At 37.8% G+C, this 26,359-nt stretch overlaps 1 protein-coding gene across 4 annotated transcripts in view; it reads right to left on the bottom strand.

Annotated features, from left to right (window-relative positions):
* The window catches only part of utrn.L (utrophin L homeolog), a 391,980-nt gene that overhangs the window by 112,936 nt on the left and 252,685 nt on the right, over nt 1–26,359 (bottom strand). For all 4 annotated transcript variants that reach the window (XM_041562715.1, XM_018263001.2, XM_018263003.2 and 1 more), the window contains 2 exons: nt 9,287–9,459; nt 6,341–6,497 (listed from right to left, as the gene is read on the bottom strand). In XM_041562715.1, coding sequence (XP_041418649.1) covers nt 6,341–6,497; nt 9,287–9,459 — 330 coding nt within the window. The remainder of the gene's footprint in view (nt 1–6,340; nt 6,498–9,286; nt 9,460–26,359) is intronic.

Raw genomic sequence — 26,359 nt, 5'->3', positions numbered from 1 at the left:
GGATAGGGAGCGTTTTATGGATGTATTGATTGGTCTTTTAACCCGCCAGACAAAAGCCTGAGTAAACAGAAGTTATATAAGTCAGTCACTCAGGCTGCTCGCCACCATCACACTCACAAATTTAATTAAAAAAATTAATACATAAAAAATTGCAGCTGTGCAGTTTATATAGTTGTACGGAAGTGTGAATGATGGTTCTGGCTTTGGTCATAGCTCAACATTTCAGTTATGGCAGCCAGCTGGCTAAGAATATTCATTTTAGCATACTTTACATGTGAATTTTTTTTGTATCAATAAAAATCAGTTGTGGCCTTTCTCCATGTATATTCCTTGTCTGCTGTGGGTTTTTTATCTATTTATTTAGGATTATTGTATTACGCACTTATTATTCTGGATCAAGTCAGGTAAGTATATGCTTATGTTTGGGTTATTAAGTACATGCCTACAACTCCCATGCATGATTGTCTGCAGAAAAGGGTAAGAGGAGGCAGTTGCCCCACGCTAACTTCTCCAGCTAGTTCCAAGAAATTGTTTGTAAATGTAATTCCCAACAACACAAAACATTTTTTAATCTTCCCACCCCAAGCCAAGCCTTAATTAAGGTTATATTCTGCATTGTCATGAATAGGTTCATCTTCAGTGGGATGCTACTCTACTGTATGTCATATTATCTTACTAGCCCCCCTGGAAAATATTCTTTGGACACCCATGCTCCCATGATAAACTCCACCACATTACCAAAGTTCAAGTAACCTTGCTTGTAATCTTGTTTCCCTCCTCTAATATCTCTAGTATACTTTTCATTCCTCTTTCCTTTCTTGATGACTACATATTAGGGATCCCCAACCTTTAGAACCCGTGAGCAACATTCAGAAGTAAAAGGAGTTGGGGAGCAACACTAGCATGAATAATGTTCCTGGGGTGCCAAATAGGGGCTGTGATTGGCCATTTAGTAGCCCCTATGCGGATTGTCAACCCACACTGAGGCTCTGTTTGGCAGTACAACTGGTTTTATACAACCAAAACTTGCCTCCAAGCCTGGAATTCAAAAATAAGCACCTGCTTTGATGCCACTGGGAGCAACATCCAAGGGGTTGGAGAGCAACATGTTGCTCACGAGCTACTGGTTGGGGATCACTGTATTAGATCCTTCATGTCTTTGTCAAATTATAAAATTTCAATAACAAATACAATTAAAAATAAACTGACACAATGGATTACAGCTTGTGCTCACGGGTTTACTGTGGTGCAGGAGTCACAATTTACACAAGCACCACTTTAATGTGTTTCTACACTTTATTAAATATAATTGAACTTTTTATTGCCTTGTTTGGGTGATTACAGTTATGCCAACCAAATAAATAAACCGGTGACCAAACTAGCCCGTGCTTTTCAGAACAGTCTTATAGAACAACCTTTTCCAGACTTCAGGGGCAGCCTCTGACTATAGGCTACTGAGCCTGAAAATATCAGCAAACCTCTTAATTTCAGGGTTAAGATTTCTATCCTAGTCAAAATGAACAACCTGCTGAAACTATTGGCCTGCTTACTAATGGAAAAGAACAATTAAAGGGCTCACCACTGTCTTCTTTAAATGTATGCTGACAGTTATGCAACATTATGAACTTTCAATTTTAAAAATCAATTAATTTTAAAGAACTGAGTTCAGTCCAGGGAATAATTTAATATGAATTATGCATCCAAAATGTCATTGGGCATCTATGATAAGATTGTGAATTACATAATAAATGTGATAATTCATAAAAGGTTTTCGATATTGGCTAGACAAACTCACATCCAGTTTTCTTCTTGTTAAATCACGTTACATGGCATAAATCCAACAGAAGCCATAAAACATTTAAACTTGACAAATATTAATGATATTAGGCAAATGTGCCATTGCGCAAAGCTTTTAAGCCTTCTCATAGACTGTTTTGCCTTGTCTTTTGTCATCATACCACTTGTCATCTTGACCAAATGTGCCCACTGTGACAGTAACATTACTTTATGCTATGAGACAAATATAACAGTTCCACGACACTTTAAACTGCCTAGATCATATCCTACACAGCTGACACAAAACTATATTCAAATGGCATTCCAATGGATTTGGAGCTATGAAACTGTACAACAAGGAAGTGAAATAAAAAGCACCACTGTTGTGGGATTCTAAGCAGGAATCTCCAAATGCTTAAATTTTTGATAACCAACTGGATAACCAACACCCCCCCCCCAACACTGTGCATGACTTTTTATTTTCCTGTTTCCCAACTACAACTGGTTTTAAAACCCATTCTCATGCATTACTCAAGTGTTATCAAGTAAGGTATACCACTAGTATACCCCCTAGAGCTGAATTCCGCAAAAATAAAAAATCAGTATTACCAACTCTAGAACTTATTTTTCATTAACAAACTATACAATACCCAGAGCAGTTACTATTACCACATCTTACTGTACATTTACATCCATCTACTGTATACCACAGCCTCATGAAACTCATATATGATTAGAAAAATCAATCAGTAATTGAAGTTTAACATTTTGATTGTAATTTTTTTCTTAGCAGGATATTAACTCCACACCGGAATAATGCACTGTGTGCTTTTGCGGACATAAAAAAATAAAGAATTACACAAACGTCCAAGTCAGCAATTATCTTTTATGAAAGATCATTTTTTTAAATGTTTTTTTACCACTTTAAGCAGTGATTATATCCATTACCAATCCACTGAAAGAAACTGCACTTTTATTGCTAACAAATTTCCAGTTTGTTACCTAGAAATGCTACAACTAGAAATGGGGAAAGGAACTCCTAAAAACCCATCAAAAGAAACTATAATGGTATAAAGCCTTGTAATATCACAGCTATATTATGCAACTGTTTTACAGTACTAACGTTTAATGTAAAGCGATTATGTGCACAATGATACTGATCTAGCTCATGAAAAGTTTTAGTTAATGAAAGTTTGAGTTCCGCAGGTTGAAAATAAATGAACAAAAAACTGTATGTACTATTGTAGCTCATGGAACAATGGACAAGAAGAAAACATGACAATGCTTTAATACTGTTATTCAGCAGTTTTTATTGGCGTTATTTAGCTTTGCTCATCCCTATATTGTTACTGCAATTTTAAGTAGAGCTTTTTTCAGCCCAAGCTCAAAGAGATCAATGAAACATTAAGCTGTAGGCTAAAAGGGGACAGATAAAGGAAGATTTCAATTGCTGTATCATTGCCATTTGAAAGTGTTTGTGTAATCTGTTAAAACACTTACCTACAAAAGGTTCAACTCCCACCCCATGGGCCCCCAATGGTCTATTGCAAAGGGTCTTCAGATCAGAAAGCAATTTCAATAAACAAATATTTAAAACTTGGGGAGGCCCATTAATCAATATTCTCATTTTAGTATTTTTAGTGGTTTTAGAGGTTTTTGAAACCCCGATTAAACTAATTTTTCTAAAACAACACACGCCATGTAATTTATTAAAAGATAAATATCAAAAGTACTAGGGATGCACCGAATCCAGCATTCGGTTCGGGATTCGGCCTTTTTAAGCAGGATTCGGATTCGGCCGAATTCTTCTGCCTGGCCGAACTGAATCCGAATCCTAATTTGCATATGTAAATTAGGGACGGGGAGGGAAATCACGTGACTTTTTGTCACAAAACAAGGAAGTAAAATATATTTTCCCCTTTCCACCCCTAATTTGCATATGCAATTAGGGTTCGGATTCGGTTCGGTATTCGGACGAATCTTTCGCAAAGGATTCGGGGGTTCTGCCGAATCCAAAAAAATGGATTCGGTATATCCCTAAAAAGTATGAACCAAAAAACACTGAAGGATGAGCTAAAAAAAAATCAGAAAACCTCAAAGTCTGAATGGCTAAAAAAAGGTCCAATAGGATCAACACAGATCCCACTGAATTTTTTATACTACCTCGACTACTTTTACTTGACAAATTTTTGTATATTATTCAAGTGTAAAAAATCTCTAAGTGTAGGACTCCACGGGCGATTTCGTCGCAATCCGACGCACTGCACAAAAACGCAGGCGACACCATCCAGCAATGCTATTACTTACCTTATTTCCATCGCATCCAACGTGATGCCTGCATTTTTGTGCAGCACGTCAGATCGCAATGAAATCGCCCGTGGTGTCCTTTTTTTACAATTAAATAATATAGAATTTTTTGACTTTTAGAGAAGTAAAAAAAAATCATTTTTAGAGAAAAAATAAAATTTGTGAAAAAAAATTGAAATCCGAATGGTAGTAAATGTTTGTAGTGCAGTTATTGCAGACCCTCAAACATACTTAGCATGTGCTGAAAACATACTTATGAAACCATCTTTCTTACACCAGAAGCAGGTTGAATACTTGGTCCAAAATTCCATTATGCCTTGCTTCCCTCACTGCAGTTTAAAAGATAATAAGTTGCACAAAATTTACACAAACTGGCTATCTCTGATAAAAAGTAAATCTAAAAGTATGTATTTAAGTATATGAGTAAGCAGAAATGCATACAAACCTTAAAAGGAACAGACTTGAACCAAGCTCCCCTGTGGCTTCATTATCGCTTGAAAAAGAATGACACATTGCCTAAAATTCCTCAGCTAATTAAATTAATAAAGCCACAATAACAATTTATGCATTATAGTTTACTTTTCTTCTTTTCCCCCAATACTTTCCCTTGATTTGCATCCCTGCATCAAGAAGCAGTGTTCTACACAATGGGATTAGCCGCTCCCAAGATAAAATAAGCACTGGTTTAAACTGAATTTCGTTAATTTAGAATTACATTTGCTTGTCTCACTTCAAAGGTAAACTGCTTATTCAAGTTGATTACCTTATTCAGTTGAAGGGTAAGAATTCAATTGATGGGTGTTTATTTGACAGACTATCAAAGGGAAAAAATCATAAACAAGACTTTGGCACCATCCATGCTTTTCTGCCAAATGCTTGAAGAGTCTACATCTAGAGGATGTTAAATTTGTGGCCTCAGGTTGTAATTAAATACAACTTCTACAGGTTTGTCTAAGGATCATTTGAGTTTCAGTACATATAATCCAGAGATACAAGAGTTTAACAAGCCTGTAGTGGGCCAGATGTAGCGATTTAAGCAAAATGTTTTTAATACAATTTCGATATATAGCCATTTTGAAATGTGTTTTATTCCTTAGTTTCAAATGATAATATTTCATTATAAAGAGCATCATAGCTTCTGTTTCAATAAACTTGCTTTGTCTATAAATAGAACAAGGAAAATTTAAAGGACAAGGGAATATCACTGGGAGTACCGATTTGCACTCTTGCACCCTATAGTTGCTTTAATTGCTTCCCCAATACACAAGGCCAGTGCCCTGCCGCTTTTTAAAAAATCTCAACAAAGTGTTCAGGTCTGAGCATGTGCCAAGCCTAACTTGGCCCATTTCTAAGAAGACCCTGGCAAAATGGAATGTGAAAGTGCCTACAAGTAGGTATCCCAGTGACCTTAAGGGTCTGGCCACACGAGCAGATTCGGGCAAACTGCCTTCCCTCTGCCCTCCACTGGCTAAAATGAAAACCGCCCACGGCAATGCACACGCAGTACTTAGTTTTCCTCACGAGGAAACTTTGGGCGACTCCAAGTATAAAAGAAGGAAAAGGAACTCCAGCAGTTTTACTGCAAACTACCTTCCAGGTAGTGGTAAACACAACATGTTTAAGGTTCAATACCCTTTATCAAGTTCACTTGATAAAGGGTATTAAACCCGAAACATGTTTTAATACCCGCGACTGTTTTTAAACGCGCGACTGTTTTTATACGCGCAACTGTTTTTAATTATATGCGCAACTATTTTGACCAAATGCAGTAAAGTCAATGGGCATCCGACAGTGATGTGCGGGCTGGCCTGATACCCGGTTTACCCACGGGCTGGTCGGGTTTCAGGTGGCAGGCGGGTCTGGGTCGAGTTCTTCCTCCTGCTCTCCACACCATCATCAACTGCCTGCTCCCGGCTTTATAGCCACGCTCCTGCTTGCCCGCCCCTTTTGTGACGTCATCAGCGGGGCAGTTCAGCGCAGGTCTATAAAGGGAAGCCAGAAGTTGGGCTAGGGCGGCTCAGGTGGAGGGAGGGAGGGTGGGTGCTAGCGTCCGAATAATTTTGACGCGCAACATTTTTTAGGCATGCAACAATTTTGACGCATAATTTTTTTGTTGCAATGGATTATTTACAGGTGAATTTTCAATGCAGTTTCATGAAAACTGGGGAAAAAACTTTGTGGGGGGGCCCCTAAGGTACACCATTGACTCCTTCCACTGAAAGCAGTAGGTTGTCCACTCATTTAGGAATTGGCTTACCTTACAGTATTCAAACTGTTGTTGAACTGTAGGGACATCTCCTCCAACAGGCATTTGCTTTTTCAGTTCTTCATTTCTAACATCTAACCAGTTGATGAGTTCTTCCAGGGATTTTAGTAAGTGATTCCATTTGTCTGCACTCACCTCTAAGTGTGTTCTGCAACAAAGTAGAGAACAATGGGTAAAACAAACCTCTCCTTCATTAAAGCTTGTATCCAGGGACAATCGTGTAGATTGAAGAAAGAGTAAACACTAATATACAATAATGAGAAAAAAAATTATGTTTGCTATATGCTAAACTGAATGGTTTCAGATCTTTAAACTAATTGTAATATTAGACATAGTGGCCACAAAAGTTTCTAAAAGAACCCTGCCACAATCAAATGTAATTCCAGAAGATATGGAAAATTTGTTGCAATCTACCTGCCTTGAATGGCTTTGAAAACTTGCAACATTTTTTCCATATCTTCTGGAACTTATTTTTGGAAGAATATTCAAAGACCTGCAGGCCTTTCTAGCCTCATCTAATATGGATATTTATGACTTCACAATAAAAAATAGACTGAGCAAAAATTATATTCATGGGAGTGTAGCAAGACGGAAGTCATTGCTCCTTTTGAGAAACATCACTTGAAATGATGTCTTATGGACACATAAGTCAAATGTGGAACAATTTTGGACAACTCCATGTCTGGAGTAGAGCAGTTAAGGGATTCCACAGTCTTGACTTGAACCTAATAGAAATGCTGTGACAGGATCTAAACCAACAACTTTATGAATTAAAACCTACCAATTAGTTTTGCAGTTCTGTAAAGAAGAGTGGGTTAAAATTCCACAACAGCGAAGTGAAAGTCTATTATCAAACTATAGGAAACTTTGGTTGCAGTTATTCCTACTAAAGGTGGTACAACCAGTTATTACATTTATAAGGACAGTCACTTTTTAATGAAAATTCAGGCGCACTCCCAACACCAAGGCAAACATTTTCTGGGGTGGTGTGACTCCCTGACATATGGGCATATCAGTCTGTCCAAAATCACAGCTGTGTTAGTGCTTATTATGCCATACCATGCCTTAATTATTTACATTTTTATTGATTATATGTAGAATATTTCTTATTTCTGTGACATAAAGCTTATATTAAATGTAAGTTAATGTTTGGTATGTTATAGACTGTTCTATTGGTCTTCAAATTGAAATATTTGTCTTCTTCTTCTGCCTCTAACCAAATATCAAATGAGGTCACGGATTGTCCTACAACCAAACATCGATTTCTCTGTGATGCTACAATGTTAATGTTGTTGTTATTTTATTTTTACTTATCTTTCCATTAATCAAACTGCTGCCTGTTTGCTAGGATATTATGGATTCTTAGCTACTGAAATGTTCATCTGGAAAGCCACGAAACAACTAATCAGTTAAAAAAAACACAAAAAAATGTGCAAATTGACTCAGAACATCAGATGGTACTAAATTTAAATTTAAGGTAAAAAACCCTTAAAATGTTTGTGTTGATGACAGTTACTCCAGAAACAGAAAAACTAAGTTGTTAGTATGTTCTCTCCAGGTTTCATCCACAGACTCCAAAAATACAGTATCTGCATGAATGTAACAGGGGCCTGAGATCTGCTATTAGTGATGTATAATCTCTGTTAACCAATGTGGAATGCATTTGTGCTATATGAAAAATGGATAATAATTAAAATAAAAACAACCATGAACACCATATTGCTTTTTGTTCCACTCTGTGGCATACAGCACTCCTGTGGCTAGGCACCGCATCAGTATGCAGAACTGTCATTTCTATGCAATACATTTCCTTCCAATGTTATGACAACAGTGCAAATGTTTTATTATTTTAGAACATGGCACTTAGTGAGTGAAAAACATGAAAAGTATGCCTGACACTCAGACTCAAGGGAAAAGAAAGCATATTCTTAGAAAACAGTTGAAAAATAAAGGACGTTACAGAGTGTATCAATTCAGAACACTGCTTACAAATAGGAATTTTAAGTGTTTCCTTTGAATTCGCGTGTAATGCAGCTTTATGTTGATGCTTCAAGTTAAATTGTAATTTCATACTTTGAATGAATGACTGTAAAAACTAAACAACTACCAAACGTTACCAAATCCTTTTTTGGACTTCCTATAACATCTGATCACAGAAACTTCCATGCAGTTGTAATATATTGTTCAGTACAGGGCTGCTCCTCACTGTTTCTCTTTCTTTCTTTTTTAAAAACGCCCAACTTCTCCAAAAATCCAACTTCTTTTATCTGGACCATGCAAAATATGGAGCAAATAACTGTGCCACGGTTACCCTGCATGCCTTATCTGCTGGCTTTATTGGCTGTATTATCACACTATGGGGCACCCAGTACTATAAGTCAGATGGAGTCACTATGAACAACCTGCCTTTCAGCCAAGTGCTCAAAATAGGTTACTGGTTTTTGCCTTATGAAAGAACAGACTTAGGTGAAGGCTTAGTGGTTAAGTGTCAGGGATGATTAAATTAAATTCCCAGTCCTTCCTAGTTCCACAAGAAGCTAATGAACAGAAGGAATGAAATGGCACAAGTGAAGAAAAAATGAGGAAAGGAGGAAAAGAATACTGGGGAGAAAAATACAAGAGAAAGTCCAAGCAATATAAGCAAAGTTTATGCAGAAGCCAGCAAGAGAGCAATTATAATACAGGGGTAGAAGAAAAGATAAAGACGGCAATAAAGAAGAACTCACAAGTGGGTAGAGAACAGAAATAATAAAATTAAGGGGGTAGAAATAGCAGAGGATAGGAGAGAAAAGGTAATGGCAAATAAATGGTCAAAGAGGAGAGTGGGGAAAGCGTCTGAGGTCAATCATCGCTATAGTAAAGAAGCCCCCTATTTTCAAGAACTATCAGATTTAGCATATTATTTTAACCAAGAAATCCAGAAAATCATGGTTTTACCTAATGTTGGATGACTTGGCCTTCAAATCGCTCCAACGTTGGTTCATATCATCTAATCTTTGCTGCAGGAGAGATGCTTCTTCTGAGGTTCCAAGTGCTTTCACCATTTTCTGCCGGTTGCCATCAATGCTTTTAAAGATATCATTATGGGCATCTATCTCAGCTTGTATATCCTTAAGAGAAAAAAAAACAAGAAAAGTTGTAAGTGGCAATAAAACAAGTCAAATTCAGGTAGAAGTTGAACCACATCCTTTTTCACACCTGACTCCTCCATTAGATGCCAGCACTGGATAAGCATTATTGCTTCCTCCAGTCATATGTAACTTCATCCTGCATAAGGAACTAATTCTCAGTCACAGGGGCAGTGGCAAGTAAAAATAATGGGCAATAGCAGCACCCCCTATATGTGCCTGTAAGTTACCCACTTATACTTTAAGCTCTAGCGATATTTACAAACACTTAACAATGTAAATAATTAATAAAGGTATGGGACCTGCTATCTAAAATGCTCAGGACCTGGGGTTTTCCAAATAAGTGGGCCCTCCGTAATTTGGATCTCCTTACCTTAAGTCTACTGAATTTTTTGAAGTTTCTGCTTAAAATCATTTAAACATTAAGGGGCAGATTTATCAAAGGTTGAGGTGAATTTTCCAATGAAGAAAATTTGAATTTCAAGCAATTTTTCGTGTACTTCGACTACGGAATAGTCCAAATTCGATTTCAATTTGAAAAAAATTTGAAAATTCGAAATTTATCATGTAATGTCATGAAAATTCAGCTTCGACCATTCGCCATCTAAAACCTGCTGAACTATGGAGGACCTCCTTGAACTTATTTGGAGTCAATTGGTGGACTTTGCAAAATCAACTTTTGGAAAAGCTTTGAATCGAATTTGATTGAATGCGCTATTCCTTTGATTCATACGTTTCGAATTTGGCCGATTACGGACCTATTCGATCGAAAACTGACCTATTCGAACAAAAAAAAACTTTGACTTAATTTCAGTTGGTCTTTTTGAATTCGAATTTCAACGTTTTTTCAATTCGACCCTTGATAAATATGCCCCTGAATAAACCCAATAGAATTGTTTTCCCACTAATAAGGATTCATTGGGGCTCATTTATCAACACTGGGCAAATTTGCCCATGGGCAGTAACCCATGGCAACCAATCAGATTGCTGCATTCATTGCACTGCTTGCAGCTGGCTTTAAAAAGCGGATCACCGATTGGTTGCTATAGGTAACTGCCCATGGGCAAATTTGCCCAGTATTGATAAATGAGCCCCACTATATCTTAGTTGGGATCAAGAGCAAGTTACTGTTTTCTTATTACAGCGTAAAAGGAAATATGTTAGAAAATGTTGAATTATGTTTTACGAAAATGGATTCTATGGTAGACTACCTTCCCGTAATTTAGAGCTGGGTATCTGGATAATGGATCCTATATCTGTACTATATTATGTAAGAAAATGAAGGACACTGCCATTTATCAAAGATGCTAGATGTGTTCCTTTCATGGATGCCTTCAAGAATTATCGCTGAGTAAAAGCAAGAAAGAGGTGTACCTATTTCATTGAAGTTTGCTCAAAACTCATACCATTTTGTAGAGTTCTACCATTTAAATATTTACATTTTTTATCAAAACAACTACTATGGCAATTCCTACATCAATATTAAATATGAAAATAAACAAGGCTTCCTAATCAGAAAAACACATGGCATTACGTAAATATAAAGTCACATTTCATATTGGGAAATGATTTCCATTTACATAGGTTACTGCAGGTTACTTATATACAAGATGTCAAGCTGAATATTCACAGATACAAATATTTAAGTTTCCATACCACAACAGGATACTTTTATTGTAGATCAAGAAGTTAAATATTTTTAGTAGCAGCACCCTTAATTCTTTTTCACCGGTTGCAATACATCATCTACATTACTCATTAAATTCAATAACTGATGCAAATTACTATGCCAGCTTTTTACAGTGTATTTTTGTAATCAACAATTATTTTTTTTTGGCTTCAAAAATGAATTATTTCTAGCTTATCCCCCTACACAGAATGTGTTGCTCACAATTTATGTCAAACTGATTTTCTTTCCATCATGTAGACTGATTTTGAAGTTACCTAGCTAGAATAACTGCCACAATCAGAAGTGCTTACTCAAAAAAGAGATCCCATAAACCACAAAAGCTAAAATTGAAATCTTTAGTTGTAATTGGAAAACACTTCTCAGCAGACTTCTCATATTTATGACATACAACTCACACTTTTTATTATATAACCCTATTTCTCTGGGCCGAGAAGGAAAATAAACCTTACTAAATTACGAGGGAAAATCTTGTTGTGTGAGCAAAACAGGTTTCTCTTCGTACTCATTTTTAAACACAGGCTCTCTGTGTAATAAATAGAACATTCACTAGGGTGTTGCAGAGTTCACATAACACAAAGTGGAGAAAAACTGGGAAAAACTTCACCAGAAATATATACCTGTTGCCAGAAATGCATAGTATTATTATAAGGCTATATTTATATTGCACTTTTATTGCATTTGATATTGCTTTACAGTGATTATACATTATTTCAGCCTCTGTTCGAGTGAAAGTTACAGATTAAGCATACCTCCCAAATTTTGGAAGTAAAAAGAGGGACAAAAAATGTTTTCGCAAGCGGAGCAGCGACGTTTTTGACAACGCCCCTTTCTGTGGCCACACCCCCTAATTACCATGTTCATTTTACAAAATTTGGCAGGTTATGAAAATTTAAAAATATTTCTCCTTATCTAAACTGTTTTTTGTATCTCAAAATTGTTACAAAGTATCTTATTTGCACCTGTTAGGTGTTCTGGGCTCTCTGCTAAAAGCCAATTAAGTTAGAAACTTTGTTTCTTTTTCTGGCTGTTCAGTGCAGAGAAAATAGGGACTTTCCAGTACAAATGAGGGACTGCAGGTTGAGCTGTCAAAAGAGGGACTGTCCCTCTGAAAAAGGGACAGTTGGGAGGTATTGATTAAGGTCTCTACCACATTCCAGATTTCCTGGGGGTAACCCACCCAAGAACAGAAGAACATACAAACTCTTTACAGATCAAATCCTAGCTGGAATCAATCCTAAGACCCTCAACTAATGGTCCCCATACTCTATTTTAACATGGGCCTACATTAGCTGCGGACTTATTGGCCTGTGTATACAGCCTGCCTAAAATCTGTCCAGAGGAAGACTGCATGGGGAAATGGTGGAAATTGGGCAAATGTGGACATCTTCCTGATTTTATCAATCTGAACAATTTGACTTGGCCAATTCAGGAATGTCCTTGACCCCAAAACAGTGTAAACATTTCTCTGCCCCCTCAAGTACCACATTAAAAATTGCTCCCCTGGACAGCTCACATCCACCATACAGAAACATCAAAATCATGGAGAGGGGTTGGCAGGTCAACATATTTGGCAGCATCGGTCCTCCATCAGTTCCATTTCATTGCTTTTCTTGCCAACTGGGAGTATAGACAACCTAATAAAGTACGAGATTAGGTTCTACTGTGCACACTCTTGCAGAGCCAGAAGCAGGAACTGAAGTGGCTGCTGAGAATCGTTGTCTGGGGGAGTGACTTTGGTTCAGTTCTGGAGGGAGTAAACACATTTCTTGATTTCTAGAGCCTCCCTAAACTGTTCTGGGGCCAAATAATTTGCAGAACCACATCCAGGCCTAATGTCTCCCTTTGGGCACTTTGTCAATACAGGTAAAATGAGACTGATCCAATGAATTCTGGGCCATCAGATCAGATTTTAACAAGGTACAGTTCAGGAGGGGGTACAGGGAACTTTAAAGTGGCTTGAATAAAAGAGCAGCCAAGGGGATTCGTTTTCTGTTAAAGGACCAGTACATAAAAAAAAGTGAAATGATTAATTTACCTGCTATTTATTTCTATCCTGCCTATGTAAAAATGCTTTCTTTGAAGTAAAATACCTGTTTTATTGAAGTGTGTTGGCTCTTAGTGCTTCCTGATAAGTCTTTCTTTTTAATGTTACATACCTAAACAAAGTCCCAACCAGTCTATTGCATTTTTTGTAAAACAAATTCATGCCCTGCCCCAAATGAAAATATAAAGGTAAATCTTTGAAGACTGTTTCAAAGCTACTTTTTCATCTCTCTTTTAACAATCCAATGATTCCTTTATATTTGCTTGACTCCTAACGGGCACACATGTCAATAAGACGTGGCAGGGTAATAGATGGCAAGGGAGCAACATATTTTGTGAATTTGTGCCCTGTGCCATGGTGGGTTTTCTTTCATTTTTAATAGATTGAGTTTGTTGTGAAGAATGACTTCATATTTGTCCCATGGCCACAGCAGGCTCATTTAATAACATTCTGTTTGAAACACCATGGATGTAATTATTTTCTCCAGACATATTAAATTTGGACACCTGTTCTGTAACAGGGAACCAGATCACAAACTGCACAGTGACTTTACTTTGGTCTTTTTGGTGAACAATTTTGTTTTTTCTTTATGAAATGACTGAACTTGCAGCATAAATTCAAACTAACCAGAGTTGATATTGCTGACAAAAATATGAGTAAATGAGGGGAACCCCTGATAATAGGGACTGTTTTTATTTCAGTTGAAGCTGCTTTTTAAGTCCTCAAAGTTTTTAGGCTAAGCCTGTCAAAGTAACACACCCATTTGCTTTCTTAGTTTGGTATAAAGAAAACATAGACACTAACAGCTGGAGAAAACCACATGGCCTACTTAATTGCTCCACCACTGGGTCTGAAGTCCTTTGATGCTGTCACTTTTCACTGTACAATCTGTAGGCTTGTGCAATATGGACATTGCTGTGAAATATATTGCTTTCGTTTTAAAATAAAGATAGAAAAACAGAAGTACGATGACAGAAAAACAGGAAAATGAAGTCCTTTTATCCCTTTGCCAGCTGCTCATTAGGAGCAAACTGTGATGGTGAGATCTGGGCCAGGAGATGCTGCTTGGGATAGAAAACAGGTAACCAGGTGTCATGACCACTCATTGCGACTGCCAGAAGACTAATTAACAGAACTCCTAGCCTGCAAGCTACATACCTGAATTTTATCAACATGTGTTTTACCTGAGATTTATTCATGTCATGGGAACTTAATGGGCTTCAATGAGAATTACTGGAAACACTAGAAGAAGCAACATGCCACAGAGTGAGGAACTTCCTCCACTTCTTATCTGTCAAAAAAGAGTTTGCTTTGATGTAGAATAAAATCTGCTGCCCACAATGCACTATTTCCCAGCTCAAGGGTTGGTATTTGTCATTAGAACAGGATGAAATGCATAGGTAAGATAAACATGGGGAAATGAATGTGATAAGCATGCATACTTATCCGTGACAACCATAACAGAGAATGTAAAATTGCAGGATTTAGGTGAATCACAAAGGCAGATCCCCATAAGGTAATTTTAAATCCTAGCTACATTAAACCACACATTCCAGCATCAAAGCCCCTGGCTTATCCAACTCTGACACAAAATGTGATGAACACCACCCAATCAGCATTATATTTAATCCAAAGGTTTTAATCACAGGGGGAAAGAAGAGCCCAAAGAGAAGAGTTTCTTTATAAACAGTTAAGCCTTTCAGATACTAAATAATCTCACATCTCTGCCATTAACAAGCTCATTTTATTAGGTTTCCTCATAGCAGAAGGAACCTGTCAGTCTCTCTCCTGGGAGGGCCATTTTGGAAAGATGAGCATTCCAGAAATGATTTTGTTGAGCAGCAATTTGAGGCACCCACAGGGCACTGTCATTTCTCATGCCATTTACATGGTTGCCTGGTGCATACAGGGGGTTTTATTATATTAGGATGTGATTTTTTAGCCTACTGAGTAGTCGATTTGAAAACTGAAAAGTGACATTATCAGCCAGATCCAAGATGAGAGGGAAAGCTGGGTACAACAGAAAATCAAGTTGTTGAAAAATGTTTCCCTATATGCCATTATTAATTCCTGCTCCTTGATAGATTCCCGAGGCTATAGAGCTGTTCAGGTACAACGGACGTTGAAAAAGATATTGTATTTGTGAGTGTAATAGTCTGTGGTCCCTGGAAGTGTATTGAGTTATCATGCCAAATGTATCACCTACACTACAAACTTGCATGAAATAGCTATAGCAGCTACAGTGGGTTCTAGATAGTTGGACGGTCTCACTGACATTAATGCTGATTTGTAATATAGATAATATAAAGGGCAGGACTGGCAATGCTGCCAATGGCAATGCATTCAGGGAGCTCAATGATTCTCCTGTGACAAGAAAGTATTTATGAGGATATGTTTCCTGCAGGAGTCATTGATGTCCATCTCTTATAAATCACTGGTCTGTCTCCAGGTAAACTCTGCAGAATATCTGCGTCAAGTTAGTGGCAAAAAAGAACATTAAAAAATATTTATTAACATATTTATTTTAGGTATAAAGACCACTTACTCAAATGGGTTTGAGGATTTTCCTGCTAAAATGAATTTCCTAATATTTTGTTTTGTTTATGGGATATTATACTCACAAATAGTAGTTCCTTTGGATTTTCCAGTTAAAAAAAATGATACATCCAATGTATAACAGATGGACAGCTTACAACGTATTGCTTGTTTAATCTTCACATTAATTTTACCATTTTCCTAGACAATCTGACCACTTCAGAGAACTGTCTCAATGTGCATGATGATATTTTATAATTTAAGGCTCAGAGCAATCAGCATGGTGCCTCTCAATTATATGTAGAAACATAATTATGCAGGGTCTGCATTCTACACATACCCATCCTGTCTAAATTTCCATATAAAATTGAGTCAAGATAAGTCCAATTTTGTAATTGTTAACAGAGTACAAGAATTACAACATGACCCCATTTTACTATGACAAAATCAACCTCAATCATTTTCCTATTCTAAGCAAAACCTCCCTTTAAAGCAGGGAGTCCCTGGGCACATTATCCCGTAGCCCTGTATTGAAGTAACTGCAGCAGCACTCTGTTCTGTGATAAATGATATTTATTCGTGCATCGGCAACGTTTCGAGCTATACCAGCTCTTTATCAAGCCTTGCTTGATAAAGAGCTGGTATAGCTCGAAACGTTGCCGATGCACGAATAAATATCATTTATCACAGAACAGAGTGCTGCTGCAGTTACTTCAATCCATGTGTGAGAACCCTTTGCAGAGAGGAGACAGCGTGCACCTGTGACTTCAAACAGTGATTGGTGTGAGTGTGGCTCTTTACCTTTGAATTGTAGCCCTGTATTGCTACAAATGGCATCACTCAAACACAATTCAATATAGTCAGTCCTGCTCCAATAAAAAGATAGTGTATGGTCAGTTTTAGCAAATCCAAATCAATACTTCAAAATAATACCAACAGTAAGGAAATATATCTGTATCAATCAAAGGGTGAACTCTCATTTTCACTACTGGCTAAATACCTACATACAGTGAATAGAAAGCGTAACATTTCTATTGGTGAACTGTAGCAAGCTCTATTTTACCCAGGGCCGGGCCAAGACGACCGGGCGCCCTAGGCAATCCGGTTGGCTAACCCCACCCCCCGTGCAAACCATAACATAGATGCAAGAAGGGGAAGTGGAGGGGCAGTTTGGGACAGGGGTGGGAAGGACAGATTAGGGATGTATAGAGGAGGAAGGGAAGGACAGAGGAAAGATGGACAGAGGGACGGAGGAACAGACAGAGGAGGGAGGGACGGAGGGACAGAGGAGGGAGCGACAGAGGGGGTAGGCAAGACCTGCAGAGGGGAGCGAATCCGGACTAGGGGTAGGTAGACAGGCGACTGCCCAGCGCCACCACTGCATTGCAATGGCGGAAATTAAAAAATGGCTATGTGGCACAGGATAAATAATGGATAAAGGATAGCAGATAAGCTCTGTAGAACATAATGCTATCTGCTGTGTAACTTGAGCCTTTTCTCCTAGTGCAAGGCAACACTGCATTATATTTTTATGACTTTAAAACAATTACATTTTTTGATGTAACTGGTCCTTTAAATCTGCCAAAAAAAAGTTAAACATTAATTAAACCCAATAAAACTGTTATGCATCCAATAAGAATTATTTATGTCTTAGTTTCTAAAAAAAATGGAGTCTATGGGGGAAATTTACTAAAGGGTGAAGTGGCTACCGCTGGCGAAAATTCGCCAGCGTGACGTCATTTCAGCACTTCTCCGATTTATTAACGGTAGCTGGCGTAATTTCGCCTAGGAGATAGACTCTGGCGCAACTTCGCACTCTAACGAAAGGCAAATTTTCAGTCTGGCGAAAAACTGTGTCTCCGCAAAGTCACTAAGTTTTTGATTTTACTGACCGTTACCTCTATCGCCAGACTTGCCTTCGTCACCTCAGACCAGGCGAAGTGCAATAGAGTAGACAGGAGTTCCTCAAAAAAAAAGTTGAAAAGTCCCAAAAAACGCTGGCATTTTTTCCTATTTAAAGGATGATAGACGGAAAAAGATTGTAACATTTTTTTTGGGGTACCCTCCTTCCCCCCTACATTTGCTAACATATGGCACCTAAACTATACTGTGGGCTCATGTGTAGGGCAATATAACAATTTTATATAAATTTTATTAAGGTTCCCTGGCCTTGTGTAGTGTAATGTATTTGCTGCAGCATATACGTCCATTATACTTAAACTGCACGCCGTATGCTAATTAGCAAACGTTGGCGTAACTTCGAACTGCTAAGCGTAATTTCGCCAGCGTTCGGTACCCTGTGCACAACTTCGGATCTTCGTGAATTAGCGTTGTCCAGGTGAATTTACGCCTGGTGAAGTGTTGCGATGTGTGCGAAGCCATCGCTGGCGAATTTTCGCCGGTTAGTGAATTTGCCCCTATGGGAGATGTCCTTCCCATAATTTGGATATTTATGGATAATGGGTTTCTGCATAATGGATCCCATACCTTTACTGTATACACCAGGTCTTGGGGCTGAGCAGCAACACTGTGCTAGGACTAGCCTATGCTACTAAATCTCCAGAAGGATCTAGTTATTCTCTGCAATGTTCAGGCCTACTGCGATACCACTAGCTTCTCTATATTAATGATCGGCACCTTCATTTGTTTCTTTTTTGCAGGCATAATTAACTACAGAAAAGTTAACAGGTACAACACATTTGCTTAATTGCCCAGTAGAGTAGCCTGAAATGCATTACAGTAATTGCCGCTTTTACATTTGAGGCACTAGAACGTTGCTAATTTTAAATACTCAAGAAACCCATTAAGAAGCTGAATACCCACAAAAGGAGCAAATGAGAAGCCCATTCAAATAAAATAATTTTCACCAGTCATAAGTTGTTTACATGCTCTCCTTTGTGCCATTCAATGGGGCAGCTCAGTTCCCATTTATACACAGAGAATGCCTTTTCAAATGAGTCTTCTTAGTAAACAAGGGCAGCTTTTTAACACTTGCCCATCGTTGTACAATTTCTAGCGAGACCTTGGACGACTGGTACATTAGTCCATCACATTTTAAGTATAATACGTGCTTGTTCAGGCAAATCACTTCCAAAGAGTCTTTCACTTCTGAGGGTGAGCATCTGTGATCCTCATTATAGTCACAGTACGAGCTCTTGAGATGCTTCTCACAGCGGCCATAAGCGTGGCCAAAAACAAAGAGCAGATGTTTTACAGGACAGAAATAAAGGCCTGTGCCAGTTACGCCTCAGGCAACAGAGCCTGGCAGTCTTGAGTTCTATGCGCTTACTGAAATGAGCTATATTAGGAATCAATAGAAAGGCAAATATGTCTGTCATGAAACAAATGGCACTGGAACGTCATCAGCAAGTTGAAATATACTTTAAAATGTCTGGCTTTTTTCAATGTGGGTGGCATTCAGTGAATCATTTTTTCCTTTCCTTAGAAGAAATTCTTCAATGCTCTTTTTTTGTGCGTTCTTTGATTTACAAAATGTAGATCATTGTGTATCAAAGAAAGGCATGCTCACAACTGGACAATGGCTCTAATAATTAATCACCATTCTTTCAGGTTCTTCATCAAATAATTTAAGGAATAGGCAGGAAACACACAATGCATCTCTCATCAGCTCAACAGCTGAACTGGTAGACAAAATCACCAGGGTAAAGGGGAAGATAAAACCAGTAAAACTGTCATTATACATAGAAACTGATAAACGCAACAGCTGATAATCCAGTTTCCAAATATTTTGTTATACATATTTTTTGAATGCTATCCTTAGCACAATCTAACTGCAAATGATTGTTTGTACAGGGAAACATTCTGCTGAATAGGAAAAAACTACACTTAAATGGATAAAATTATTTTTTATTGGGTGTGTGCAACACTGAGCAAAGGCAATAGGCCAAGAGAGTCTATTTTGTGTCCTTTACAGTGGACATATGAAAAAAATACAGGGACACCAACACATCCAACAGATGTGGTTATATATAATATTAAAAATCCAAAGAACAGACGGCACTTCTGTAAGGTGGGTTTTATTGGAGGTCCTGCTGGAAAAAACCTTACGCGTTTCGGGAGTTATCCCTTAATCATATCCTCTTATATATAATATTACCCATGTATGTATGGACAGCTGTTATGTTACATTAGTGAGCTTCTTAATTATTTTCTTATTTCTGGTTAAGCTACAAAAGCACAAAAGATTCATACATTTTCCCTTCTGTTCTGATCTTTCTATGGGATAATAAAAAGAAAAGTATAAATTAGAATCTCTTGGCTTTTAGCTAATCAACGTTCATATAGTATACAATAAGTCAAAGATAAGTATGCACTTAAAAACAAAGTTGCCCCACTAATATAAAGTGTTAAATTACCTCCAGTTCACGTCTGGCAAATGACTGGGGCACAAGAAGGGGAATACTTAGAAGGCTGTGCTTTGAAGGCAATAAGCAATGCAGACACAATGCAGAGACACAGACATTTATGTTCATACTTTATGCCAAGCGGGCTGCCAGACTATGAACTATGTAAGTAATGCCAGTAAACAGAATTTGTATTGGATGTGTAATCTGTAGTGCATATTTAATGGAATTTTCTTAGACACAACAATGGGTGGATCTTATCATGAAACTGATAGAAACGCCAAACTGTAAAGACAATAGCACAAACTGTTTTTTGCAAGTGCATTTTACATAGGAACAAAGATAGAATTTGTCCTAAATAATTTCCAATTACAGAAAATAGGAATTCTGGAGAAACACCAAACCCCAGTGCCTCTGGGGCACAGCTGGTTTGACAATCAGAGCAAGTGACATTCGCTATATTGTCTACCTTTACTTAGACATCTCCAAAATTCATGTCAACAATCCACTATCACTTCCTTTATCCAGAACCTTAGCCTTATATCCCCATGTCTCATTGTCAAGTTTGTTGAGGCCCAGATTATCAGATCTATAGTTACCCAATACTTTGAATGAAAATGAAAGAGAGAGGTTTCCCTCTTACCTCCCAAGCTCCAAAACCGTACCAAACAGGATCCCCAATCCTGATACTGATCCACCAAACTGCACCACATAGGGTCTCTAAGTACTGATATATAATACTAATATAATTCAGAGTAGCACTGTTTTCTAGTGCTTTAAGATTATATTTTTACATTACACGGCAATATGTGCTTTGTTAGTCTCTGTCTCTTTACACATTATTTGCTGCATCTGCTCTGACATGTAAAGGGGTAAATTGGGGGTCAGAAATGGGATGTAGAAGGGCTCTAGCTATACATGTCACTGCCATTCTGTCATAAAGTGCAAATAATATTTTACCTGTATGACTAGCACCTATGGATTTTGACCTTTCCCTCTCTATCTATAGCTGTTAACTACAACTCCCAGCATCCTCAGATATTGTATGGGTGTGACTGCCTAAAAATTTCATACATTGTAAGTCACAATTTTGTTTGATCGAACATACAATATTCACGGCCAGGTTAAGGGCTGGGTAGATGTGGTATGTGCTACTGGCCCAAAGTCTCCCTTCAGTAAATATCCTTGAGAAAAGTACAAATTACATATTACTAAGCATCATGGCGGTCACATATTTTAATCATTTAGGTCAGGGATGGCCAACTGACCTGGGGCGTGATGGGAGCTGTATTCTAAAAACAGCTTGAGGACCGCAGCTTGAAATCCAATTCAAATAGCTTTTCTCACTCTCACTGGAGCCCTACCGCACCTTTACTAGGGACCCCTCCCACCTTCTCAAACTCAGTTGTACATTCTTGTATACAGTACATTAGGGGGGATTTGGGTATATACAGTATTTAAAAACATCATCCATGTACGTAATGTAACTCATCGCTCACCCTATATATATAACAAACAATAGGTTAAATGAAGATATATTATCTAGAACAAAGCAAGCACAACACCGACAGCACAGTTTCCTGTTCCCATTAGCCAAACAAGATACCTTCTCAAATGTAATCAGCAGCTCCTGCAGGCTGAAGTACATGCCAATCATTGTAAAACACATCCAGTGTGGGCTACATCTTCCTGGTACAGTTCCAGCGATCAGTTTCCAACGTCTTCCGCAGAGCACGCTTTTGTTAGAGTCACCAATTCACGCACAGGCACCTTTACCTTGCATAGTTCCCCAATGTCTTCAGGTCACATTGTAGCATCTCAGTGCTTTGTTCCACCAAATACATTATTGGGGTGTGTGGCTCTTGGTGGACAACCCCAGCCATTGTTGCACTGTTACCCAGGCTCCATGATGCAGTTGTCTCTTATTCCTTACCAACAGTCTAAGTCTTGAGGTTCTGCTCAACGAGCTTGAGACTAGCAGGCCTCCCAAATGCAGTCTCCTGGCTCACGCATTGGTTTTCATTACATACAAGTGAAAAAATTCAGCACTGGTATAAACAGTGGATATTTGTTGCAAGATGTAAACTTGGATTTTTATAGCAATCCATTCAGAATAAAAAGAAGCATTCCAGTGGTCACAAAATGATAAAACAGGACGATACAGTAAGTCCTCTAAATGGGAACAGCAAACTTAGCGGCTTTTCTTAACTCAAGCACACATCATATATGACAATGAGTGAGGACCAGGATATTTGTATCCTTTCTTCTTTAGGGATGCTGCGAGTGAAGCAGAATAGAAAACCTACAAAAAGTCCCTTCCCAAGTCGTACAAGTTAGTCTGTGAATCTGTTCCAGCTTTTGGTTGGCCCACTACCTCTTTACAGAAAGAATGAAAGCAAACCTCTATTATGAGCTGTTTATTTTTTTTTCTTTCTCATTCAACATTCTCCACTTTCCAAACCCCCCATGCTATTCCACACAGCTAAATACACTCCCACTTCCTGAGGCCTCACTCTCTGCTCAACTTCTCTGCCCTGGGAGGAAAACGTAGTAGAACGCTGGAATCAAATGCAACACTCTCCTTCCCTCCCTCCTGTCTCCCCTTAAAATGAAAACAGAACAGGGGCACAGGAGGGAAAGGTTTCACTTTCAGGCTGTGATTAACGCTTTGTGGTGCCACTAAAAACATTTCTTGGTTTCTTCTTCAATGTATATGTATATAAGTCCTGAAACAGGACTGGCAATTTCCTTGATCAGTGATCATTAAATAAGCCTGGATACTTTGAAATAAAGAGCAATAACATTCATAAAAAGATACCTATATACATTTATATTGCTAACTATACGTTATCCTTCTGCAGATTAAAATAATGAGCACCATAAAACTGAGTAAGGTTCTTTTAATAAAACAGAATAATATACATGATGACCTACGTTTTACATCATAATGTTTCAAACAAAGCATTAAACTACATTTTTTTGGGAGGGGGAAGGAACCAAGTCTGTTCAAAGCACAGCTATGCCACTAATTTATTACCAATTAATCAACAAATGCGCTGGAAAGGAATGTGCCCAGTTAAGGACTGAATGATGGACAAAAGGACAACAGAACCATTACACTTTGCTGCTCATATTGTCTCAGGTACAACACCAGCTGTGCACAAAGCTACACTCTCTCTTCCGCAGACCCAAAAGGCAAACCCAGAGTTGTTATGATTGTCAAACTTCATTAGGGTCCATCAATCAGGAACAGAAATAATAACAAACATTAACTAAAGTGTCCAAAAAGCATCTGTTCCGGAGACCTTACTCATTTAAAGTCACCAGACAGTATGAGGACAGCCGACACAAACACTGCACAGTCCTACAAAGGGAAATTATGCTTGAAAAAGAGACTCAGGGAAAGCTAAAGAAAAATATATTAACTTTTTATAAAAAACATAACATTTTACTTTTTTCTCAACACTTTCCCCTGTATATGTACATTTTAAGAATAAGGGTCTGTCATATTGCTTGCCTTTTGGCTGGCAAATAAAGCCAAACAAATACATCAATTCTACTACATCCAGTTGGTTTTTTGACTTGAGGGCTGCGGGCCTGAAACCTGTAGTAATGCACCTAATAAATACAATTGCAACACAGTCCTGTCTTCAGGTGTCCTCTGACTTTGTAAACATAAACTAGGTCACCAGTCTCACTAGTATGTGTATATATATATATATATATATATATATATATATATATATATATATATATATATATATATATATACACACAAACATAAAAAGAAGAATTATGTGTTAGAAACAAATACAGACACTGAATTCAGCAATACCTAGGCATAAGAGTGACCTGTCAATAAAATCTGAAATGCAGCCAACTGTAATCACAGCATGTGACCCTTAATGTGAGCCCTGCATTCTCTGGCAAGATTTACTCCAGTGTGCCATGCCTGACCTAACCTCAGCCATCAATCGTCACGGGAAATGGTCCACAACTAATCTCTGCAATGATCTGTGACAGTGATCTTCTTCAAGGAAAGTAAGGGTGACAAACTACACACGTGCCATTATCCTTTATCCAAGTCCTAACAAGCAGGAGTGACACCATGGGGAAATGGCAACCATTCGCTTTGTAATGCCGACATGAATCTGTCCAGAAACCACCAAGAGTAATAAGAATGTAAGTGCAAAACCTTTAGAAAAAGTAATAAACTATGTATAGGCTGGTCATTGTTTTAATCATAGCAGCTATAATTACTATATTATTCTAGCAGTGTGTGTATTTTTTTACCTTAAATATGCAGGATATAATGGTGTTACCTACTGTCATTTATTCAGCAAATACAATAAAATATTGTCTGATTTTCAGTGTAAGTGGTCGTATAATGCTCCATGAGCTCATCCAATGCAACGACTTAATGTACAAAGTTTTCCAACCATCTGTTTTATTCTTAGGACAATCCTGTTTCCCACAGTGGAAAAATGGCAAGGGCATCATAAAAATGGGCAGGGATCAAGCTAGAGGCATGGGCGATAAAAGTCCTCCACTGAATGATGTTTGCAATGACATTAAACCTTGGCAAAGTAATTGTGAGGTTTTTATTTGCAGACTGAACTGTACTTTTTCTGTTCCTTTATGTATAGAGAAAAAAAAGGTATCATAAGGTACATGAAATTTTAATGTCAGCCTTTTTACACTAGTAACCATGTGAAACATGACATGTAGTTCCATAAAATGGTTTGACGTGTTCTATTTGTGGTGCTCCTTTAAGATTTAGAGCGAATGCAGGCAGCTATCCAGTGTCAGTACTGCCATAAGACTGATTAGCAAAGCGATCTCAGGGTGAAACTATGCCAGATTGCCACCTCATTTGTTTTTGTTCAGAGAAAGAAAGAAAGAAAGAAAGAAAGAAAGAAAGAAAGGATCAAAATGGTTGTGTGCAGTAACACAAATCTATAGAAAATCTCAGTGTGTGTATGTATGTATGTATGTATGTGTATATATATATATATATATATATATATATATATATATATATATATATATATATATATATATATATATATATATATATATATATATATATATATATATATATATATAAAAGACTCCAAAATCCGCACACGCTATCTGCTGTTAAGTAAATGTCGGGTGCTGTGCTGTAGTTGAACGTTGTACAAGACCAGAAAGTAGCTCGCACACCGTATCTTCTTTACTCCAAAGGATTTATTTAGAATACAAAGAGCATTTACATCGGTTATACATCGTATACCGATGTAAATGCTCTTTGTATTCTAAATAAATCCTTTGGAGTAAAGAAGATACGGTGTGTGTGCTACTTTCTGGTCTTATATATATATATCTATATCTATATCTATATATATATATATTGTATCTATAGTGTTCTTTAAACACTTGGGTGACATAGGCCTTTTCATCATTTATTTTTGATTAAATTAGATCCACAGAGAAGGCAGACGAGATATGGACAGACTGGAAGCACAATACATAACTGGAATATGTAATAAATTATAAGAGGCACACATTCATGGGAAAAGAGAAGGCATGCCACCCAGTTCGGCAATAAAAGTGTCAATGGTTGCTTGAGACCAAAGTAAAAAATGAAATATGTTGCTTTGAAGCTATGAACAACACTGCATTTTTATGAGCAGAAACAGTTCCCTCCACATACATGGGAAAAATAAAATTTAGAACAAAAAAAAAAGCAACTTAACTACTCAAAAGTGATATATGTTAGTGGTGGTGGTGGCAAGGGGAACTGCTTAAGTATCAGAGTACAGACAAGTGCATTAAATAATAAAAGCCCTCTGCTCTTAAATGTGGGTGGACAACAAAGCAATATTTACCAGTCCTCGCCAGCCTTGAACTGATGCTGCCACTTTTGAAAGACATTTAGGAGACATTTTTCATCTACTGCAACCAAATTCTCCTCCCAAAATAGGTTATAGTGCATCTATATAACATCTGAGATCCTAGTCCTGGATGCCAACATTTATGCAAAATAGTGAAACATGTGGGTCATTTTCTCGGAACGATCGTACGAATTGACCATGAACTAAAAAGACCAATTTGCCAGGAAAACAAAGGGGAGCTGCCTGCTTGGCCCTGCAAACATAGATAGATTGCACTGGGACCGATAAAGATTTTTTAACCTGGCCGATCAATTTCCTGACAGATGTAGGCCGAAAAATCGTAAGATGTACGATCGTTCGAATCCCACTAACC

Source organism: Xenopus laevis, chromosome 5L (genome assembly GCF_017654675.1).
Source record: "Xenopus laevis strain J_2021 chromosome 5L, Xenopus_laevis_v10.1, whole genome shotgun sequence".
NCBI classification, from domain to species: domain Eukaryota; kingdom Metazoa; phylum Chordata; class Amphibia; order Anura; family Pipidae; genus Xenopus; species Xenopus laevis.
The sequence above is the reverse complement of the archived record's forward strand: the minus strand, read 5'-3'. Positions and strand labels throughout refer to the sequence as shown.